The 25,264-nt window shown below is 34.3% G+C and overlaps 1 protein-coding gene across 9 annotated transcripts in view; it reads left to right on the top strand.

The window, feature by feature from the left end:
- The window catches only part of Dnai7 (dynein axonemal intermediate chain 7), an 82,117-nt gene that overhangs the window by 40,995 nt on the left and 15,858 nt on the right, over positions 1-25,264 (top strand). For all 9 annotated transcript variants that reach the window (XM_047549027.1, XM_047549033.1, XM_047549026.1 and 6 more), the window contains one exon: positions 25,172-25,232. In XM_047549027.1, the coding sequence (XP_047404983.1) occupies positions 25,172-25,232 (61 nt within the window). The remainder of the gene's footprint in view (positions 1-25,171; positions 25,233-25,264) is intronic.

The raw sequence follows: 25,264 nt of genomic DNA, 5'->3' as shown, positions 1-25,264 counted from the left end.
AGATGGAATCACAGAGGTGGGAGATGAAAAATGGTGGGTAAAAGCAGGAAGTTCAACATCTATAACAAATGAAGTGCCAGACTTTGAGCTTAGAAAGGATGAGTTTGATGTAATAATGGGCACTTACAACTGACTTTGATTTAAAATGAAATAATATTAATTCTTATGAACTTTAAAAATCAGATTAAAAGTTTAAATATAAAAATATGTAAAACTCAAGAACATAATAAAAATATTTGAAGGGAATATAGGAATTTTAAAAAAATTTTTACTATGAAGGTTTGTCTAATCAGTAAATCATCCAAACCATGAATGCAAGATTAATTAGATTTCAACATTTTTGTAGCCAATAAAACTAACTATAAAACAATATATGACAAAGTGTTAATATACTAATATAAAGAATTGTACAAATCAGAAGAAAATTTCCTAACATAAAATTAAACAAAAGATGTGAGCAGACAGTGGGGGGGCGGGGGGGGAGCAGAGCTGGTTGATAAAATATGAAAATAAACTCAAATAAGGGATAAAAATAGAACCCAAACTATATTGTTTCTTATCAAAGTGAGCACGAGAGACTCAGAGGTTTTCACATACAGTTGTTAGCAGTGTAAACTTGTGCAATCCTTATTTTGGCACTATATAAACTAGTAGTTTATAATTAGGAAATAATGGTACAAATAAATAAAAATAAACATGTCATGATGTTCTTTGACTTAATTTTTATAGTAGCAAAAATTCCATGGATCAAATTAATTCTAAAATATCCAAATACAAGCAGCTATTCAAAATGAAATAGGTCTTACATGCTTTTATATGGAAAAAAAGCCTAGGATGTATTGTTAAATTTTTTAAGTTATGGACTCTATTTGAAATATGATTTAGTTTTTGTGAGAGGAGAAAACACTACTTGTGAGTGAATGTGTAGGAAAAAACCTGGAAGGCTTTTCACCAAACTGTTTTGGGGGTGGGGAGAAGCCTGAGAGTAAGGCAGTACGGTGGTTTATTATCAGTGATTTTTTTTTCCTCTGTATACACTTCTGTGTTTTTTATTTTCAATAAGTAAGTACCAAGCAGGCACTTTCCTCACAGGAAATGAAACAGTCTACTTCCTGTTTTGCTTTTAAAGGGGTGAAGTTCACAATATGCCTGTGCAGCTGCACTTGCGCTTTTGCCTCTCATCATTGTGAAATTTCTTCTTCCCGTTACCCTCATCCACTTTACCTACTTCCTCTTGTCTTTCAAGTCTTGCTTAAATTTCACATCTGTGAAGGTCTCCTCAGATTAAATTACATGCCCCTCCTCTGTTCTCTTATTATTTTGTGATAATGGTATTAGAATTCTTAAACACTAAAGTATGATCTTGCAGGTAAGAATTTATTGATCAACTTCACATTTGCAGTGCATAGATCAGGGCCTGTTAAAGGATAAGGGTTCTGTGACTATTTATTGAATGAAGGAAGGAAATAAATGATCCTGATTTCTTATAAGAACCCTACATAGGACGAGCACCATATCAGGGGATTTAACCCCTTATACTCCCATCACAATGATTCTGTGTTTTAAGGACACTTAAGACCCTTCCATTGGAGCTGGGTGTGCTGGAGATCATTTCTCTTTCCTTTCAGGATTCTACAAGCTTGTCCATAGGAAACCCTCTCTTGGGCTGGGGAGATAGCTCAGCTGGTAGAGTGCTTGCCTCAGAAGCACAAGGCCCTGAGTTTGATCCCCAGTACTGCAAAAAAAAAAAAAGGAACCCTCTTCTTGCAGTGACCCAACATAAACATGGTGAGAAGAAGACTGTTCCCACCATTGTGCGAGCCTCTATTGCTCCTTACATTCCAACTGGGGCTCTTAAATTTGCAGTCACATTTAGGTACGGTGTTGAATTTGTATTCCTTTAAAATCACAGGCACATGGAAATGCTGTCATTCATAACACTATTTTGTGTGTAGTAAAAATGCATTCTGTGTAAATTAAAGATTACTCATAAAATGAATAGGCAGATTTACTTCTTGTTTTTTCTTTGTATTCTTTTTTTCATTTTGTTTTGTTGTTCTGCACTGGAGATTGAACTCAGAGGCACTCTACACTAAGCTACATCCCCACCCCATTTCACTTTTTAGTTTGAGACAGGGTTTGATTAGGTTGTTCAGGCTGGCTTAGAATTTGCAATTCTCCTACCTTAGCCTCCCCAATTTGCTGGGATTACAGGTGTGCACCACTGCACCCAGTTCTATGTTTGAGTTTTAGAGGAAGAAGTTTATCTGATTTTACATTTTTTTGTTTACCTCCATAACTTTAGATTGGTATATTTTATAAATATTTCTCAAATCTTTATGTCTTTGAAAACTGATTACAATGCACATGTGGTTTAGTAATACAAAAATTTATGACTTCAGAGACTTGAATTATAATTTACATGAGGGTAATTACAAATAACCAATATTTAATACTTGGTTAGCTTAAAAAATTAAATTCTTTACAGTGGAAGATTGTAGGCATGTCGTTTCTTTTTTGGGAGCCTATTAAGAACTTGGCCACTAGAGGGCTCTTAATTCCATGTCTTAGTAATTTAAATAGGTATTACTAATAATACAGAAGGAGGTATTGTCTTCCCAATTAATAGACCATAAAAAAATTTAGAAAGGCCTAAATTAAGAGTACTTATTTATGAAAATTTAAAAAATAGTAATTACCCTCAGAAATAATGATTTAAGGGTTGTACATGATAGACTATATGTCTTTGAACTTTGAAAAAGTTCAAGTTAAAATTAGTCTTTATCTTTTAAGATACTCTAAATTAAGACAGAGTTTAACATAAATATTATATATAATGTTTACATATTTTATTTGCCAAATATTTACTAAATACTTGCTATAAGGAATTAAGTGTGAGCATGTTTTTCTGGTGGAGAAGAGAAACTGTTAACATAAATTCTAATGTGTGCAATGAGAAAGATTATGCATGAAGCTTAAGAGATAAAATTGAATCCAAATTAAAACAAGGGAGCAGATTAGAGATTTCTCTGATAAGATAACATTAATTTAGATAAGAAGGAAGGAAGATATTCTGGTCAGTATGAAAGGTATGGATACATGAAACAGCCTTAGGGATTTGGGAATTTCTTGCCATCATCATGGATAAATTAAAAATCCATGAGCAGAGCCCATATAAAAAACTTAGCATCAAAGTTCCTTAACATTCAACAACCTTCAACTTTCCACAAATTTACTTTATCAGTGCATTTCCATGATCATAACTTGGTCCTTGTTCTTTTTTCTTTACTCAACAATATTTGTTGAGTGCCTACTTCTATGTTCCTGGCCCTCAGGAGGCAGTGGGGAAAGGACAAGTACATTTCCTGCTCTCAAAATTTATGTACAATTCAGGAGAAGCCAACAATAAATAAGAAAATAGAAAATACCAGATAATAATAAATGCCGTGAACAGGATTAAAGTGGTGGTGATATATTAGATTGGGTGGTTAGAGAGGGCCTGTCCACTGAGGTAATTTATAAGTTAAGACCCAAATGACAAGAAAAAATTAGCTAATAACTGAGGTGAAAATAGTATTAGGACACAATTAAAATTACTGCAAAAGTTGTCAGGTAGAAATGAGGACCAGGAAGTAGGGCAAAGCGCTGATGTCCTACCAGCAAGGAGGAACATAGTGTGATGAAGTCAGAGAGTGAGGCAGGGCCAGATAGAGCAGGGCCTTGCAGGCCTGCATGAGAAGTTGGGTTTTGATTGTAAACACAACAGGAAACCATTAAAAGACTAAGTAGAAGAGTGACATGATCAGATGTATGGCTTTGAAAGATGATTCTGGCTGCTGTGTAGAGAAAAAATTGGGAGAAGCCAGAGTAAAAACCATAGTATCTTGTTTAGTGGTACTGGTTAAAACATGAAAGTCATGGTGGCTGGGCAAAGGTGAGAATAAGTAAAAGTCCTGGGAAAATGGATACATTTGGAATATGTCTTATAGTTAAAATAAACACATCTTGTCAACTAGGTAGAAGGTGGTACAATGTACCGAGAAGGACAAGAATGGGTGAGCAGTTCATGGTGGCATTGAAATAAGCTTTGTTTGGGTCATAGTAAGTTTGGGGCACGCAAATGGAAATGCCAAGTACACGTTTCCTCGGGGGTTCAGAGGAATGTCAGATGCAACTACCACGAACATGTTCTTGTGCTGGCTGTGCCCTGCACTTCTGGAGGCAACCAGTGTACAATGTGTGTGGCCTGAAAAGCATTAGTAGCTGCTATTTGAGAACATTGGTCTCTAGGCAGTGCTTAAGCCACAGGAATGAGCGAGACTTTAGCAGATTCAGGATAATCATTGCTTTTATCCAAGTGAAGCAAATAATGCTATATTTTCAAAATTCATCTTCAACTTTTGTCAAGAAATTATTCTGAAGTCTTAGTTAAATTATCTTTCACTGGATTCAGATCAATGAATGTTTTTATGTAGTTCTTTCAATGAACAATAAAGTTTGAGACATTCTATCATATCCGTAAAGTGTTCAGTGCTGACATTTTGCAGCTATGCAATATCAGCACCACCTACTCATACAGTTGGTTGTCAGCAGTCTCCTGTATTCCCTATGGATACTTTTATGATTTTTGTGGCTTTGGATTGATTTAGTTATGTTTGTATATTTAAATCTTTTATCTATCTGGAGTTTATTTTAAAATGGAAGAATGAATCTAAATTTATTTTATTGTGAATCTAGCCAGCCGTCTTAATACATTTACCATATAAACCTTCTATTGACCTCAACTGCCATATGGTAAATTCCCAAGAAGATTCTAGAATCTATTTTTGGAATCTCTATCTGATTTTCACTAACCCACCTATTCATGAGTCAGATTGTTTTTATAAAAATTCAGATTGCACACATATTATAAAAGAATTTATATGATACAACATGAGTGCATTTATCAATTTTCATTGAAAAACTTTTCTGGCGTTCCATGAAGTCTTCCATATTATAAGCCAATTTCCCTATTTATTGAGCCACAGTGCCTTTGAAAGTTATACTTTAGCTACCTTCTCTGCTTCATATTTTATTAACCTTTCCAAGTAATCTTATTTTTTGAAAATGTTATTTACTATAGATTTATTATAAACCTATAAACTTAGTGCAGTTCAAATAAAAATTGCAGTTGGCAGTTGTCAAGTCTAAAAAAACACTTTTGAAGTTTATCTAGAAAAAAATACATGGAAAATAACCAGTTTTGTAAAAGAATCATGATGAAAGAGGCTTCCATTACCAGGTATAAATCATGATGAAAATGTGAATAAAGGAGTACTTTTTCAGCTTCAGTGCCAACAAACACAGGAGCTTTATAATGTATAAAACTGTGAAGGATTATATTGTCAACAAATGAGGTCGAAGTTCAAGTTTTGTTCAGGAGTGTGTTCTGATGACACAGCTGTAAACTTTCCCTCTGAAAGATTCAATAATTGAGTCTGCTGAAATAAACTGTGGACAGATTAACAGGAGAAAAAGCATACATATTAAATGTGCACAGGAGCCAAACAAAATCTGAAACTCAGAGAAGGGCCAAGATGCCAGAAGCTTAAACATTCACTTCACAGGGAAGAGGAAAGTGAGAGGGAGGTAGGACATTTACAGGGTTGGGAATGATTTTTAGGGGGACGAATGGGACCAAAGTGCAGACAATGGCCTGGAACAAAATTCTTCCTTGACTAATGAAATTTCAGTAAGAGAACAGAGGGTAATTGTCTTCCTTTTTGGCAGATCTGGACTTTAGGTGGATAAGGGAACTTCACAGAAAAGCCTCTCCCTGAACTTGGGATGGGTGGATGTCAAAGGAAGGTCAGAGGGACTTTTGGTTTTGCAGGAGCTGCTTAGGACTTTCAGTTTCTTTTAGTTCTAAGGGCTCAGTATGCTGAAACATTGAACCTCGAGTTATCATTTTTTGAGACTTGTTATTGCAGCTTTCTAAAACAAATTGCCTGAGATAATCCATTTATGAAGAGAAAAGTTTATTTTGGCTCTGGTTTAGAGGTTCCAGTTCACAATGGGTGAACTCGTTGCTTTTAGGCCTCTGACGGGGGTGCCCATTGAAAATGGCAAGGAGAGCATAGCAGAGCAAACTGCTCTCCTTATGGCCAGGAAGCAAAGAGGGAAAGGGATTAGGGCTCCACAGTCCTCTTTGGGGAAACACTCCAGGACCTAAGAACCATCTAAAATGACCCTCCTTCTGAAGGTGTACAGCAGCGTTCAATAGCGCTACCCTGAGGACCAAGCCTTAAAATAAACACATGGACTTATGAGAGACTTCAACATCTACACAACAGCAGCTCCTACACTCAATCACAGAAAAACTTTCTAGAGTAATCATCAAGGTGAAGGAACTTACATGAGACTATAAATCAACAACAATGCTTCCTTCATCAAGAGGTCTAACTTCAAAAGTTAGTCAAAGTCTAATTCAAAAGTCAGTTGAGCTTGAGTAATTTTAAAATTAAAAAACTTTTTTAATTATGTAAAGCCATGGGTTAAATTCAGGATTATTCTTCTTATTGTGTGACAACACAGAAGTTGATATTTTCTTGTTGCATGCTGACATACTGTGGTGATAAAAGGAAAAGTATGTTGAAAAACTTTGAATAATTCCTAATGTTCTTCAAGGTAAACAGCCAGTTTGAAGAACTCTCAAAGTTTGGAAGACAGGAATTAGCCTGACTAACTTGTTGATCTGATATGTGGTATTTTTTAAATTATCTTTTTATTTTGCATATTGATTCATTGTACACAAATGGGGCACATCTTTTTGTTTCTGTGGTTGTACAGGAGGTAGATTTTTAATGATGATAATTCTTCCTTTAAGAAATACAACTTGTTTTCTAAAGGTAAATAAAGGCAGCCTACATGACTCACAGGCACCTCAAATTCAACATCTCTAAAATTGAATTCATGATTCTTCCCCAACACCTGTCTTTCCTTCTTTTCTTGTTAACTGTTAACATTCTCCACTTATCACCTAAACCACTGGCATCTCTCCCTCTCCTGACATCTACGTTTCATCAGTTATGCTGATCTTACCAACACATCTCCTCTCATATGTGCTCCTAGTGGCCCAGATCTCTCCACCCTGGACTTGTAATCCTTACTGAACAGTCCATTCATCAGCTGACCATTGGCATATTCTTTCAAAATGCAAGTTTCTTCATGTTAGTTTTCTATTGAAGGCCTTTTGTGATCTCTCCTTTACTCACAGGAGAAATCCTGGGCTTCAGAGGGTATCCAGAGTTCTCCATGAAGTAAGCCCCGCATCTTTCCAGACTCATATCGTTATACTCTCCTAACATGCCTCCTTCCAATCATATCTGACTGAATGGGGTGCTTGGCACCCTCTGTTTTGCTTTATGCCTTTTGCTCACATTTGGAATTCCCTCTTACCATTTTTGGTGAAACCCTAATTGTCTTTCAATATTTAGTTCAAACTTTACCATCTTTAGGTAATGTTTCTTATTTTCGACTACCTGTTTTCTCACAGAATGGGAAATTGTGGCTCCCTTACCTTCTGCACCTACAAAGTCATGTTATACCTATATATTTTCCTGCTTCCCCAATAAACTGGAAACTCCTTAAGCCAATTTTTTTTCTTTTTAATTCCTAATGTCTAGCTATGATTGTGCAATTTAGGAGATCTATAAACATTCCTTGACTAAGTGAGAAGTTTCAGAGGCACAATGGAAAGGCTTGGCAGAAAATAAAATAATATTAATGCCGATCAAGAGGAAGACAAAATTTGGGCATTATGCTGATGAGAGTAAGGACAAAGGTAATTTCTAAGGCTGACTTTGTGTATGGTGATTGATGGAGACACACTGGAATTAACTGGCTTTGAATTTCTGGTTAGAATTCTGGCATAAGGTCATTCTAGTGATGCAGAAATATAGATAGTATCTGAGGTCAAAAGGAATTTTCTGGATATCATATAGTTTGCAAATATTAGCACACAGCCACCAAATTTCTATAAAAATATTACTTTTATTTAATGCTTTACTATATGCTGAGTTTTTTTACTGCTATTATTTTATCCCTCCCGTTAAAACAGTTATCTCCCTAAGCTTCCATTTCCTTATCTAGTAGAATTGTTTACAAGATGTGTTACATGTCTAGTACACAGTTAAGTACCAATATGTTGTTGACAGCTCAGGAATTTGAGGCTTATCATCTTAAATGACTTGTTCTAGGTCACAAAGATAAGTTACTGGCAGATTAAGACAAAAAAATCAGACTATTTGCCCATATGTAATTGGATTATTTGTTTCTTTTCAAAATTTTTTATTCATTCTTTTATTTATACATGATAGTGGAATGTACTTTGACATATTATATATATACATGGAGTATAACTTCCCATCCTTTTGACTGCAGATGATGTGGAGTTACACTGGTTGTGTATTCTTACATGAAATAGGAAAGTAATGTCAGATTCATTCTACTATCTTTCCTATTCCCATCGCTCTCCCTTCCCTACATTCTTCTTTGTCTAATTTATAGTAATCTATCCCCCCTACCCCCAATTGTGTGTTAGAATCCACATACCAGAGACAACATTTGGCCTTTGGTTTTTGGAATTGATTTATTTCACTTAGTGTGATAGTCTCCAGATCCATTCATTTACTGGCAAATTAAATAATTTCATTTTTCTTTATAGCTGAGTAATATTCCATTGTGTATATATACCACATTTTCTTTATCCACTTATCTGTTGAAGAGCACCTAGGTTGGTTCTATAGCTTAGCTATTGTGAATTGAGCTGCTATACATATTGATTTGACCATGTCATTATAGTACACTGATTTTAAGTCATTTGAATATATATACCAAGGAGTGGTATAACTGAATCAAATGATGGTTCCATTCCAAGATTTCTGAGGAATCTCTATACTGCTTTCCAGATGGGTTGCACCAATTTGCAGTCCCACAACCAATGTATCAGTGTACCTTTGTCCCCACATCCTCACCAACATTTATTGTTACTTGTTTTCTTGATAATTGCCATTCTGACTACAGTGAGGTAAAATCTCAGTGTAGTTTTAATTTTCATTTCTCTAATTGCTAGAGATGTTGAACATTTTTTCGTATATTTGTTGACTGACTGTATTTCTTCTTCTGTGAAGTGCCTGTTCAGTTCCTTCACTCATTTATTGATTGGGTTATTTGGGTTTTTTAGTGTTAAGTTTTTGAGTTCTTTATATAACCTGGACATTAATGCTCTCTGAGGTGCATGTGGTAAAGATTTTCTCCCATTCTGTGGGCTCTCTCTTCACATTCTTGATTGTTTCCTTTGCTCTGAAGAAACTTTTTATATTGATACCATCCCGTTTTTTGATTCCTGATTTTACTTCTTATGCTTTAGGAGTCTTGTTGAGGAATTCAGTTCCTAAGTCGACATGAAGGAGATTTGGGCCTAATTTTTCTTCTGGTAGGTGCAGAGTCTCCTGTCTAATTCCTAGGTCCTTGATCAACTTTGAACTGATTTTTGTGCAGGGTGAGAGGGCTTAATTTCATTTTGTTACATATGGATTTGCAGTTTTTCCAGCACCATTTGTTGAAGAAGTTATCTTTTCTCCAATGTATGTTTTTGGCACCTTTGTCTAGGATGAGATAACTGTACTTATGTGGGTTTGTCTCTGTGTCCTCTATTTTGTACCAGTGGTCTTCATGTCTGTTTTGGTACCAATACTATGCTGTTTTTGTTACTATATCTCTGTAGTATAATCTAAGGTCTGGTATTGTGATGCCTCCTGCTTTACTTTTCTCACTAAGGATAACTTTGGCTGTTCTGGACCTCTTATTTTTCCAAATGAATTTCATGACTACTTTTTCAATTTCTATGAAGAATGTCATTGAGATTTTAATAGAAATTGCATTAAATCTGTATAACACTTTTGGAGTATGACCATTTTGACAATATTAATTCTGCCCATCCAAGAACATGGGAGATCTTTCCATCTTCTAAGGTCTTCTTCAATTTCTTTCTTTAGTATTCTGTAGTTTTCATTGTAGAGGTCTTTCACATCTTTTGTTAGATTGATTCCTAAATATTTTATCATTGTTTTAGGCTATTGTGAATGGGATAATTTTCCTAATTTCTCTTTCAGTTGATTCATCACTGGTGTTTAGGAACACAACTGATTTATGGGTGTTAATTTTATACCCTGCTACTTTATTGAATTCATTCATGAGTTGTAGAAATTTTCTAGTGGAGATTTTGAGTCTTCTAAATATAGAATCATGTCATTGGCAAGTAGGGATAGTTTGAGTTCTTCTTTTCCTGTTTCCAACCCTTTCTTTCTTTTGTCTAATTGCTCTGGCTAGAGTTTCAAGGACTATGTTGAATACAAGTGGCAAAAGAGGGCATCCTTGTCTTTTTCCAGTTTTTAGAGTGAATTATTTCAATTTTTCTCCATTTAGGATGATGTTGACCTTGGTTTTAGCATATATAGCTTTTACAATGTTGAGGTATGTTTCTACTATTCCTAGTTTTTCTAGTGTTTTGAACATGAATGGATACTATATTTTGTCAAATGCTTTTTCTGCATCTGTTGAGATAATTATGTGATTCTTGTCTTGAAGTCTGTTGATGTAATGTATTACATTTATTGATTTCTGCATGTTGAACAAACCTTCCATCCTGGAGATAAACACCGGGTTCATGGTGTACTATATTTTTAATATGTTTTTGTATGTGATTTATCAGTATTAAGAACTTTTCCATCTATGTTCATCAGGGATATTGATCTGATTCCTTGATGTCTTTGTCTGATTTTGATATCAGGGTGATACTAACTTCATAGAATGAATTTGGAAGGGTTTTCTTCTTTTATATTTCATGGAATAATTTGAGGAAGATTGGTATTGGTGGTTCTTTGAAGGTTTGGTTAGAACTCAGCTGAGAATCTGTCTGGTCCTGGACTTTTCTTAGTTGGTAGGCTTTTTTTTTGTGGTACTGGGGATTGAACTCAGGGTCTTGTGCTTGCAAGGCAAGCACTCTACCAGCTGATGGTAGGCTTTTTTTAAAGTTATTTTTTTTATTTTTACAGACTGCATTTTGATTCATTGTACACAAATGGAGTACATCTTTTCATTTCTATGGTTGTGCTCAATGTAGATTCATACCATTCATGTAATCATACCTGTACATAGGGTAATGATGTCTGTCTCATTCCACCATTTTTCATACCCACCCCATTTCCTTGTATGTCATCTAAAGTTCCTCCATTCTTCTCTCACCTCAGCCCCCGACCCCCATTATATATTATCATCCACTTATCTGGGAAAACATTCAGCCTTTGGTCTTTTGGGCTTGGCTTATTGCACTTAGCATGATATTCTCCAATTCCATCCATTTATCTGCAAATGCCATAAGGCGTGTATATGGGGGAAAAGGCACACTTTTACATTGCAGGTGGAGTTGCAAATTGGTGTAGCCACTCTGGAAGGTTGGTAGGCTTTTGATGGCATCTTCAATTTCATTGCTTGAAATTGATCTGTGTAAATTTTCTATATCCTTCTGATTCAATTTGTTTTAGTCATATGTCTCTAGAAATTTGTTGGTGACTTCAAGATTTTATATTTTATTAGAGTATAAAAATTTTTAATTTTTATATTGGACATTTAAATTTGAAAATAATACTGAAATCATTTTAAAGAATAAGATTTTTGTTAATTGATAACTGAAAATGGTCAGTTTTAAATTAACTTTAAAATTTTTTTAACTTGTTCTAATTTGTTTTATATGACAGAATGCATTTATACATTTTATATGACAGAATGATTTATACAGATCATACATAAATGGAGTGTAATCTCTCATTGTTCTGATTATACATATTGTAGGATCATATTAGTCATGCAGTCATATATGTACATGAGGTAATAATGTCTGTTTCACTCTATCATTTCTATCCCCATACCCCTTCCCCTCCCTTCACTCCCTTTTACCTAATATAAGGTAACTCTACTCTGCTTTATCCCCCCACCCTATTGTGAATTAGCATCCACATATCAGAGAAAATATTTGGCCTTTGGTTTTTTTGGGTTTGACTTATTTTCCTTAGCATGATGTTCTCTAACTCCATCCGTTTACCAACAAATGCCATAATTTCATTCTTCTTTAAAACTGAGTAATATTCCATCATATAGATATACCACATTTTCTTTATCCATTCATCTGTCAAAGGGCATCTAGGTTGGTTCCATATTTTAGCTATGGTGAATTAAAGCTGCCATAAACATTGATGTGGCTGAGTCACTGTAATATGCTGATTTTAACTCCTTTGGGTATAAACCAAGGAGTGGGATAACTGGGTCAAATGGTGGTTCCACTCCAAGTTTCTGAGGAATCGCCATACTGCTTTCCAGACTGGTTGCACCATTTTGCATTCCCACCAGCGATGTGTGAGTGTACCTTTTTCCCCACATCCTTGCCAACATTTATTGTTGCTTGTATTCTCAACAACTGTCATTCTGATAGTTGCTTATCATCATCTGTATTTCAGTAGTGTTCATTGTGATAGTTCCTTTTTTATCATGAATTTAGTACTTTGAGTTTTGTCTCCTTCTCTTCATTAGCTTGGTTAAGGGTTTATCAATTTTATTTATTTTTCAAAGAACCAACTTTTTGTTTTGTCTTTTTTTGTTTCAATTTTATTGATTTCAGCTCTGATTTTAATTATTTCCTGTCTTCTACTGCTTTTGGTGTTGATTTATTCTTCTTCTTCTAGGGCTTTGAGATGTAATGTTAGGTTATTTATTTGTTGACTTTCTACTTTTTTAATGAATGAACTCAATGCAATGAACTTTCCTCTTAGCACTGGCTTCATAGTGTTCCAGAGATTTTGATATTTTGTATCACTATTCTCACTTATTTCTAAGTACTTTTTATTTCATCGCTGATTTTTTCTGGTATCCATTGGATTCAATAGTATATTATTTAGTTTCCAAGTGTTAGAATAGTTTCTATTTTTTTATCATTGATTTCTAATTTCATTCCATTATGTCATGACAGAATACAAAGTATTATCTCTTTTTTGTATTTACTAAGAGTTGCTTTGTGGTCTAAGATGTGGTCTGTTTTAGAGAAGAATCCGTGTGCTGCTGAGAAAAACATGTGTCCAGTCTTTGATGGATGAAATATTCCATATATGTCTAAATTAGTAATTGTATTTTTTAGTTCTGTAGTATCTTTATCTAGTTTTTGTTTGGAGGTCTGTTCAGTGGTGAGAGAGGTGTGTTAAAGTCACCCAGTATTATGGTGTTGTGGTCTATTTGATTCTTGAAATTGAGAAGGATTTTTTGATGTATGTATATGCTCCATGGTTTGGAGGATAAATATTTATGATTGTTATGTCTTGTCCTTTTATAATTCCCTTTAGCAGAATGAAATGTTCTTTTTCCCTTCTGATTAATTTTGGTTTGAAGTCTACTTTATCTGATATGAGAATAGAGATCCCTGCTTGTTTATAAGATTCATGTGAATGATGTTTTTTCCCATCCTTTTAACCTTCAGTTTGTGGTGAGTCTTTTGGAGACAGCATATAGTTGGGTCTTGTTTTTAATCCAATCTGCCAGTCTGTGTCTTTTGATTGGTGAGTTTAGGCCATTTATATTGAATGTTATTTTTGAGAAATGATTTTTATTTCCTATCATTTTGATTTATTTCTGTTTTTTAATATGAATTGGTTTCTGCTTTGTCTATTCTTCTAGTGTAGTTCTTCCCTTGCTGTTTTTCACATTTCCTTTTTTTTTCATGAAATATATTATTGAGCATACTTTATAGTACAGGTTTTCTAGTTGTGATTTTTTTTAAACTTTTGTTTATCATGGAAGTTTTTTATTTCATCAATTGTGAAGTTTAATTTTGTTATATTTAGAATTCTTGGCTGACATTCATTTTCTTTTAGAGTTTGATATGTATTATTCCAAGACCTCCTAACTTTAAGGGTAAGAGTTAAGAAATCAGCTGAGATCCAGATTGGTTTCCCTCTAAATGTTAACTGTCATTTCTGTATGGCAGCATGGGTGGCTCTATTGCAATTTTGTTTATTTGGGATCCTGTAAGCCTCCTTTATCTGATTTTCCATTTCATTCTTTAGGTTTGGGAAATTCTGATATTATTTCATTAAAAAACTTGTGCATTCCTTTGGTTTGTGTTGTTAATCCTCCATCTATCCTGATAAATCTTAAATTTGGTCTTTTTAGGTTATCCCATATTTCTTGGAAGTTCTGTTCACAGTCTCTTAACTTCTTTTGTCCATGGTCAACTTTATTTTCAGGATTGTATTTTTTGTCTTCATTGCCTGAAATTCTGTCTTCCAAGTGATCTAGTCTGTTGGTGATGATTAATTTGGTTTATTGATTTCTTCATCTTGAGGATTTCTGTCTGGTTCCTTTTCAAAATCTCTCTTTATTAAAGTGATCTTTCACTTGCTAGATTTTCTCTTTGATTTCTCTCCTTATATTGTTCTTTACCTCACAGGTGAATTTAACTATGTACATTCTAAACTCTTTCTCTGACATTTCTTCCACTGTAGTATGAATGGATTCTGTTCTTGGAGTATCTTGATTTGTTTGGGGGCAATTTGTTCACTCTCTTTTTCATGTTGTTCGTGTATCTATTCTTCTAACAGCATGGATCTGAGACAGTAGAGTTTCTACCCTGTAGACTTATCATGCCCCTGAAGATTTCCGTACCTCACCATTTAGGAGGAGAAAAATAATAGCAACAACCAATGTAAACAACATACAGCATTAAGCCAAATAGTTTCTACTATAATGTCTACAGTGATAACTGTATTATGACAATGATAACTGTCATAATAAACAGAAATGTTATGATCAGTTATTGCCTACAATAAAAACAGTAAGTTTTCAAAAGGGTTTATAATTTTAAATGGTAGACAGGGAAAGAACAGAAGTGATGTGGGATGTGATGATTATGAGGGAGGAGGAGAGAAGATAGAAGTAAAAAATTAAAGGAAGCATGAAAGAGAACAATAGAGATTGGCTGTCAGTGGAAGAAAAAAGATAAATAGAATCAAGGGAAACAAATAACAGTGAAAAAATATAAAGTAAAATTTTAAACAGTTAATAAAATATAAAAATATTAAATAAAACTTAAATATACTAATCAAAAATCATAGTCCTCAAAAAACTTATCCATGAAAAATAACAGACTTCAATAATGCTAGAAATGAAAAAAAATATGAATATTATAAATATCTATGAGCCATTAAAGTCACACTTAAGCAGAGAAATGGAAAAAGGAAAAGTAAAGAAAAAAAATCTTGATGAAAAGTTAAAGAATTGTTTCCTTTGGAGTTCAAAAGATTCTCAGCTTCCCTTCTCAGCAATGTTAGGTAGGGTGGTCTGGAGTATGATGCTTGTTCCACCCTCAGGGTATCGTTGCTAAAGTGAGAGACTTAATCCTGTAGGCAATACTCCTGAAGGTGGGGTTTAGGCTTAGGTAGGTTCCAGGCTCTTCAGTGAATGCCAATTGGTCTGGAGATTTTAAATCAGTTACACCTACAGGGCCCAGCAATGGACCCTGGAAGACTGGACCTCTGTGATCTCCCCTCAGTTCCACTCATGTGGTGGAGGAGCCAATTCTTAGTCTGAACCCAAGTTTCCTAGTCTTGGGTTCAGTCTCCAAACTCAATCTCTCCTGCCCCTACCCTTTCAAATTCCTGTTCATGCTCATCTCTCCCAGCAGGTCTTGCAAGCACCTAGATTGAAGGAGGAAGGAGAGAGCTGGGTGAGTTTCCATGACCAGTTGTGTCCTATATAAACCTCTCTCCACATTTGATTTTCTTCTTGATTTTCACTTAGGAACACTCTATGTTGTGCAGTGTGGTTTGCTAGTTCTGTATTTCAGACTAAACTTAGGTTTGCCAGGATTCAGCTCCCTCAGCTGTTGACCCCTACACAACAACTGCAAAATGGTTCCTTCCTCTGTCCTCCACACACCACTGGGTGAGATGTGGTTTCTTTCCTGTACAAAGATACTGTGCAGTGCACCTTTCAGACAGTGTCTTTGACCTCTAAATTCTCCATTCCCAGATGCCTCATTTCTCCTAAAAATATAGGTTCCTTTAATTCCCTTATCCTCTAATTGCTTGTGGAGGGTCAACTCTAGCTGGTGCCTCTAACTGTGGCAGTGACTGTGGCACTGGGGTTTTCCCTCTCATTTTACTTTGTCCAACCTCCTGAGTCCCTGATCTGCTTTGAGTGTCCAGTATTAAATTCAGGAAAGTGCCCCCTCACCTTTTTTTGGTTCACCCACCTTGCTGAGAAGCAGTCTATCTGCTTTCTTGGTTTCATGCCTGGAAAGTGACCTCTATTCTATCTTGAAAACCTCACCTGAGTTATTTGTTTCTTATTGTGAATGTTTTGAGTTTTAATGGTATGGTATGGAGTATGGTATTTTTACTACACTTGAGTACAGTAAGATAATATCTTCTACATTGTTTGATAGTCAGCCTCTTTTGTTGCCTTGAGAGATCTATCCAAAATCAGGCTTTGTAATTACTCTGTAAGAGAGCTGATTATCAAACTCAAACAAATGCAAATTTATATTATTTTACATTTTTTGCCAGGTGGAGTAGTGCATGCCTGTAATCCCAGTGACTCTGGAGGTTGAGGCCAGAGAATCACAAATTCAAGGCCAGCCTCAGCAACTTAGTGAGGTTCTAAGAAACTTAGTGAAATCCTGTCTCAAAATAAAAAATAAAATGGTAAAAAGGGCTGGGGATGTGACTTAGTGGTAAAACACATCTGGGTTCTACACCAGTAACAAAAAAAAAAAACACTAGACAATTTTACATTTTATTAACATATTAGTTATACATATTAAGAAGTTAGATGGAATATAATCACACATGCATGAAGTATACACAGATCATATCCAGGTACCCTTATTCTACCCTCTCTTACCCCATACCCTTCCTTATCCCTAGTAATCACTATTCTGTTTTCATGTGAATTTCTTTTAGTTTTCACATATGAGAGAGAATATATGATACTTATCTTTCTTTGTCTTGCTTATTTCACTTACCATATCTTCCAGTTCCATATATTTTGTTGTAAATGACAGGATTTCATTTTTTATGGCAGAATAGTACTCCATTTTGTATTTATACATTTCAAGTCATCTGTTGATGGGTGTGTAGAATGATTTAAATTTATTTGTTATGAATAGTGTCCAATAAACATGGGCATGTAGGATCTCTTTTGTATGTTGATTTCATTTCCCTTTGCTATATATCTAGGAGTGGGATAGCTGAATCATATGGTAGATTATATTTTTTGAGGAAGCTCCATAGTATCTGTGCTAATTTTTATTCCTACCAACAGTGTGTAAGAGTTTATTTTCTCCACATCCTTGCCAGAACTTTTTGTTTTTCTGATAATAACTGTCTAACTGGGGTGAGATTGTATTACATTGTAGTTTTGACTTGCATGTCCCTGATGGCTAATGATTGAACATTGTTTAACATACTTTTTTATCTTTAGTATTTTGAGAATGTCCATTCAGATTATTTGCCCATATTTAATTGGATTATTTGTTTCTTGCTGTGAATTTTTTGAGTTTTTAATACTCTGGATAATAACCTTCTATCTGATGATTACCTGCAAATATTTTCTCCCATTCTGAAGGTAATCTCTTTACTCTGTTGATTGTTTCCTTTGCTGTGCAGGAGCATCTTAGTTAACATAATTCCATTTGTCAATTTTTGTTTTTCTTTCCTACACTTTTGGAGTCAGGTCCAGAAAATTTTTTCATTACCAATGTCTTAAAGTATTTCAGCTACGTTTTGTTCTAGAGTTTCAGAGTTTCAGGTCCTACATTTAGATCTTTAATTTACTTTGAGTTTCTAACAGTGAGAGAGATGGGGTCAAGTTTCAATCTTCTGGATATGGATGTCCAGTTTTCCCCAGAGTCATTTATTGGAAAGGCTATCTTTTATCCTGTGTGTTTTTGCCACCTATGTTAAGGATCAGTTGGCTGTAGATGTGTGGACTTACCTCTGGGCTCTCTATGAACTATGTGTTTGTTTTAATTTCAATACCATGATGATTTATTTATTGTGATTCTGCAGTATGTCTTGAAATTGGGTATTATGATACCTCCAGCTTTGTTCATTTTGCTCTACATTGCCTAGCCTATTCAGGGTCTTGTGTGCTTTCATATGATTTTAGTATTTTTTTTTTCTTTCATTCTGTTAAAAATATCATTTGTATCTTGATGGGACTGCATTGAATGTGTAGATCACTTCAAGTAGTGTGGACATTTTAACATTAATTTGTCCAATCTATGAACATGGGAGGTATTTCCCCTTTCAGGGTCTTCTTCAATATCTTTCATCAGTATTTTACAGTTTTCATTGTAGAGATTTTTCATTCCTGAGTTAAATTTATTCCTAAGGTGGTTTTGTTTTTTTTAAATAGCTATTGTGAATTGGAATTGCTTTCCTATTTTTTTCTCAGAAAATTTGTTATTGGGGTATATAAAAGTTTTTGGTTTTTGTATGTTAATTTTATATTCCACTTTTCTGAAATTTTTTAAATAGCTTTGGTGTAGTCTTTAGGTTTTTCTACACATAGAATCATATTATCTGTGAACAGGGATAATTTGACTTTCTCCCTATTTGTATGCTTTTAATTTCTTTCTGTAGCCTAATTGCTCTGGCTGAAACTTTTAGTACTAAATTGAATAACACTGGTGATAGTGGACACCTTTGAGTAAATATTTTCAGTTTTCCCCATTCACTATGATGTTGGCTATGGGTTTGCTGTATATAGCTGTTATTATGTTGAGATATGATCTTTCTATACTTAATTTGTTCAGGACTTTCATCATGAGGGATGTTGAATTTTATCAAATGCTTTTCCTGCATCTGTTAAGATTACACACTTTTGTACTTCATCCTGTTGATATGAAATATTATACTTATTGTCCATGTTGAACCATTTTTCCAACTTGATCATAGCATATTGTCCTTTTGATAAATGCTTTTGAATTTTATTTGCTAGTATTTTGTGGAGGATTTTTGTATCTGTATTGATCAGGAATTTGGGTCTACAGTTTTCTTTTTTTGTTGAGTTGGGGTTCTTTCCATTTCAAGGTCATAGAATAATTTGAGAAGAAATTGTCCTAATTCTTTAAAAGTTTGGTAAAATTCATCAATAAAATTCACCCAATCCTAAGCTTTTCTTCATTGGGAGACTTTTAATTAGTCATTTAATCTCCTTATTGTTTTCAGTCTGCTTGCATTTTTTATGTTCTCTTGGTTCAATTTTGATAGGTCATATATGTCCAGTAATTTGTCCATTCTTCTAGATTTTCTAATTTGTTATCATATAGTTTTTAAAAAATAATCCCTAAAAATGATTGTATTTTCATGGTATCAGTTTTAATGTTTCCCTTTTCATCTTTAATTTTTTTAATATATTTGCATCATTACTCTTTTTTTATTTGTTAGTCTGAAGAAACAACCTAACACTACAGCTCAAAGCCCTAGAAAAAGAATAGAGCAACACCCAAATTAGTAGAAGACAGGAAATAGTTAAAATCAGAACTGAAACAAAAGAAACAAATCAAAAAAATTGACAAAATAAAAAGTTGGTTCTTTGAAAAAATAAACAAAATTGATAAACCCTTAACCACACTAACAAAGAGAAAGAGAGAGAAAACTCAAATTACTAAAATTCAGAAAGAACAAGGAAATATTACAACAGACATGATTGAAATACAAAACATAATTAGAAGCTATTTTGAAAATCTATACTCCAACAAAATAGAAAATCTCAAAGACATCAACAGGTTTCTAGAGACACACAAATTACCTAAACTAAATCAGGAGGACATACACAATTTAAATAGATCAATTTCACGTAATGAAATAGAAGAAGTCATCAAAAACCTACCAACAAAGAAAAGTCTGGGACCAGATGGGTTCTCAGCTGAGTTCTACAAAACCTTTAAAGAAGAGCTCATTCTAATACTTCTCAAGTATTCCATGAAATAGAAGAGGAGGGAACCCTCCCAAACTCATTCTATGAAACCAATATCACCCTGATACCTAAACCAGACAGAGACACATTGGGGAAAGAAAATTTCAGACCAATATCCTTAATGAACATCATTATGATGATTTTTTAAGAGAACCAACTTTTTGTTTCATTGATCCTTTGTAGTATTTTTTGTCTCTGTTTTGTTTATTTCTATGCTGATCTTTATTATATTTTTCCTTCTAATTTTAGATTGCTTTGTTCTTGCTTTGCTAGGTCTTTGAGATGTATCATTAGATTGTTTACTTGAAATCTTTCTTTTTCATAGGTTTTCATTGATATAAATATACCTCTCAGCACTGCTTTTGCTGCACCATACCAGTTTTGTTATGTTGTGTTCCAATTTTAATTTGTTTTAAGACATTTTAAAATTTCTCTTCTGACTTCCTTAAAGACCTACTGCCCATTAAAAAGTGTGTTGTTTGTAGTCCATATATGTTTTTGACTTCTCAAACTTCTCAAATTTTGTTGTTGACTCCTAGTTTTATTTAGTTGTGGTTAGAAAATAAAAAGTGATATGATTTTAATATTTTTAAATTTGTTCTCAGACTTGTTTTGTGAAGTTCTATGCACATATGAAAGGAACGTGTATCGCTTCAGCTGTTGGGTGGAATGCTCTTCAAATGTTTATTTAGTTCACTTGATCTATAGTAAAGTTTAACTCTGATGTTTCTTTGTTTATTTTTATCTAGATTATCTATCCATTGATGAGAGTGCGGTGTTAAACTTCCCCATTGTTTTTGATCCTATATCCCTTTAGATATGTTTTATAAAATTGGATGTTCTGATATTAACTGCATATAGATTTACAGTCATGGTATCTTCTTCTTGAATTTATAATTTGATTATATAGTGACCTACCTTGTCTCTTTTTACAATTTCATCTTACAGTCTAGTTTTTCAATGATAAATGTTGAACCCAGTGCCTCACACATCCTAGGCAAGTGCTCTACTACTAAGCAACATCCACCAGCCCTTTTTAGAAATTTTTATTTTGTGACAGAATCTTGCTAAGTTACCCAGGTTGACCTTGAACTTACAATCTTTCTGTCTTAGCCTCCCAAGTAACTGGGATTACACTTGTGTACCAACACACCAGGCATGCACCACCATGCTACAAAAGTCTATTTTGTCAGATATAATTATAGCTACTCCTGCTCACTTTAGGTTTCCTTTTACTCTTGGGATAATATTTTTTAATCCCTCACTTTCAGTCTGAGTGTGTCTTTACTTGCACAGTAAATTTCTTGCAGGCAGCATATTTTTTTAAATCCATCAGCCATCACAAATCTATTATTAGAAATTTAGTTCATTTATGTTCTAGGTTATTACTAAATGTTATGAACTTACTTCTGTCATTTTGTTGATTTTCTTCTAGTTGTTTTGAATATTTTTTATTCTTTCCTTTCTTGTTCATCTTTCTGGTTTGATGGCTTATTGTATTGATAATGTTTGATTTTTTTATCTTTTGTGTATCCACTCTTCAAGTGGGATTTACACATTTATATACTGTTAATGGTAGTTATCTTTCTTTCACTTCTGGTTGTAGGACTACCTGAAGCATTTTTTGTGAGACTGTTGTCCCAAAGGTCATGAATTCCTTGCTTTTGCTTATCTTCGAATGTCTTTATTTCTTTCTCATTTGTGAAGGATAGCCTTGCTGGGAATAGTAATTAGGTCAGTTGTTATTTTCTTTGAGAGTGGAATATATCAATTCATTCCATTCCTTCTGCCAAGAAGTGTGCTACTTGAACTGCCATTAAGTATAATTTGGTGATTTAAAAAATTATTTGTCCTATACCTTTTTTTTTTTTTTTGTATACTAGGTATCAAATCCAAGGACACTAACCACTGAGTCATACCCCCATCCTTTATTGTTCAGACAGGACTTGCTAAGTTGCTAAGGCTAACCTCAAACTTGGAATTCTTCTGCCTCAAACTCTGGAGTCACTGGGATTACAGGCATGTACAACCATGCCCAACTGTCCTGTACTTTTGATAATTTCAGTTTAATATATCATGGTAAAGATCTTTTGTGCTCATGTTTTTCATTTGTTTGTTTTAAGATGGGGTCTTGCTAAGTTGCCCAGGATGACCTGAAACTTACAATCTCCCATCTCAGCCTGGATTATTGGGATCATAGACAAGCCACTACTCCTGGCTTATTTGAAGTACTGTTAACCCCCTGTATGTGGATGTCCATGTCTTTCCCAAGATTACTAAAATTCTGTGCTATAATTCCATTGAATAGATTTTCTATGTCCTTGACTTTTATCTCTTCATCTTTGCATATTACAAAGATACAGCTGTTTGTTCATTTAATGGTTTCCCAAAATTCTTTAATATTTTCCTTTTCCTTTCCCCCAACCCCTTCATCTTTTGTCTGACTGGGATATTTCAGTTGACTGGAATATTTCAAAAGACCTGTCTTTAAATTCAGACATTCTTTCTTCCACTTGATCCAGTGTGTTGTTACAGCTTTCAACCAAATGTTTTATTTGACTTACTGAACTGTTTATTTCAAAGATTTGTTTAATTTTCAAAATCTGTCTCTTTACTGAATTTCTCATTAATATCCTGCATTGTCTTTCTAGTTTCATTTAACTGTTCATTAGCATTCTCTTGGATCTCAAGCTGTTTTCTAATTCTTTTGCATTCTTCATCAGGTGTTCCATCTATTTTCTTTGGAATCTGTTTCTAAGAGTTCTGATCTTTTGGAAGTATTATATTATCTTGTTTTTAAGAAATATTTCACCAGATATCTCTACCACTTTAGTACATTGACTTTCTTTCTTTTCTTTTCTTTCTTTTTTTCTTTTTTTGGTATCAGGGATAGAATTCAGGGGTACTCAACCACTGAGCCACAAACCCAGTTCTTTTTTGTATTTTATTTAGAGACAGGCTCTCATTGAGTTGTTTAGTGCCTCACTAAGTTGCTGAGGCTGGCTTTGAACTCAAGATGCTCCTGCCTCGACTTCCTGAGACATTGGGACTACAGGTGTGTGCCACTGCGCTGGGCTCACTGACTTTCTTAATAAGCATCTTGAACATAAATGGATAGTATATTTGAAGAAAAACCAAATGATCATAATAATTGATACATTAAAATAATTTGTCCATATTCAATACCCACTGACAATAAAAGCTCTCAGAAAAACAAGATGATAAATTTCTCAACTTGATAAAGAAGATCTATGTAGATTTAAAAATATAATGACATGGAACCACCATTTGACCCAACTATCCCACTTCTTGGTTCATACCCAAAGAACTTAAAATCAGCATACTACAGTGACACCGTCACATCAATGTTTATAGGAGCTCAATTCACAATAGCCAAACTATGGAACCAATCTAGATATCCTTCAACAGAGAATGAATAAAGAAAATGTACTACATATACACAATGGAATATTACTCACCCTTAAAGAAGAATGAAATTGTGGCACTTGCAGGTAAATGGATGGAGCTGGAGAATATCATGCTAAGCAAAATAAACCAATCCCCCCAAACTAAAGGCTGAATGCTTTCTCTGATATGCAGGTGCTAATTCATAATAAGGTGCTGGGGGTGGTTAGGGAAGAATAGACATACTTTGAATTAGGTAGAGGGAAGTGAAGGAATCAGACACTACGCTATGTACATATGTGACTGCACGACCGGTATGATTCTACAACATGTACAACCAGAAGAATGAGAAATTATATTCCGTTTATATGTGATGTGTCAAAGTGCATTCTACTGTCATGTATAACTAATTAGAACAAATTACAAAACTTATTTTAAAAAGGTAAAAAAGGGTCAGAGAAGACAAAAGGAATTTTAAAAGAAAATTAATAAACTCTTGAAAGAAAAATATTCACTAATTGTGCTGAGTGCTCTTAGTTATTATATCCTTTAGTCCTAGTAATAATATATCTAAAACACGAAGTACAATTTCTGACACATAATAGAACTCCATAAAAGCGGAAGCAGCCATTGCCATTATTATCATTATCATCATCATTATTATTAATCATGCCTATGGATACTAACTTTTCATTGGGATGTTACAGCATTATGTGAAGAAGACAGGAGTGTGTCTGGAGTGATAAGGGGTGGGACTTGCATTTATTAAGAGCCTATACTACGCTGGGTTTTAACATCTTAATTTATATCAACTTGAAATAATTGTGGGAAGTAACTTCAGTATCTCAACTTACAGATGAGAATGCTGAAATTTTCTCTTTCATCTTACATTCTTACTTTTTTCTTTCTATACTCTCCCTTTTTTGTTATTTTCATTATTTCATTCTTTCCTTCCTCCATTTATTTATTTATTAACTGCTTCCTCTCAGGGAGTCAGAGAATTTATTCATTTACAGAAATAAAAATAATTTAAAAAAAAAAAAGTCTGCTGTATAGATTTCAGGTTATCTAAATGGGCTGCAAACATGTAAGGATTTTGGAACTTTGGAGTAGGTAGGATTGCCAGCATCCACACTGATAATTTGCTGGGACTCTCTTTCACCCTTATCCCTCTGCAAATGGAGAGATGCCCTCTGCCAGCTTTGAAGCCAGTGTGGCAGATGCCAGGATATTTTGTTGCTCTTACTATCAGTTGTCCCAGGTCTATAAATCTTATAAGGTTGCAGTCTCTGTTTTTCTGGTTTTCTGTGTTCTACCACAATTACTTCAAAATGTGGCTGTACACCTGCTACTTTGATTCTTCTTTGTGGAGGAGTTGGTGAGTGCTCAGCACCTCCATCCAGCCATCTTGAAATCCTAAATAATATTTTTAACACTTGCCTTGCTTCCTGGTTTCTATATTCCATGCTTGTTCTTAGCACAGGGTAGCTCTGGGCCTTGTGAAGTTCAATGGAGTTATACTCTCATTTTAATTTCTTTTAAAAATACTGTAATTGTTCCAGCATTATGCTAGAGGGTGTTTGGGCCCTAGCATTAAGGTAGCAGACATCTGAAGTGGGGATTGGAACAGGGAGAAAATGACTCTGGGCTAAAGAGGACGCTAACAGTCATGCTTTGTCCTTGTGTTTTCTTTTTATAGACTTCTGAAGCCATAAAAGGTGAACTGGAGATAAAATTATTAAGTGAATCAGTTTCAGCAGGTATTCTAAATTACATTTTCAGAATTTGACTT

Source organism: Sciurus carolinensis, chromosome 4 (genome assembly GCF_902686445.1).
Source record: "Sciurus carolinensis chromosome 4, mSciCar1.2, whole genome shotgun sequence".
NCBI classification, from domain to species: Eukaryota; Metazoa; Chordata; class Mammalia; order Rodentia; family Sciuridae; genus Sciurus; species Sciurus carolinensis.
Note: the sequence above shows the minus strand (reverse complement) of the source record. Positions and strands in the feature narration are given on the sequence as shown.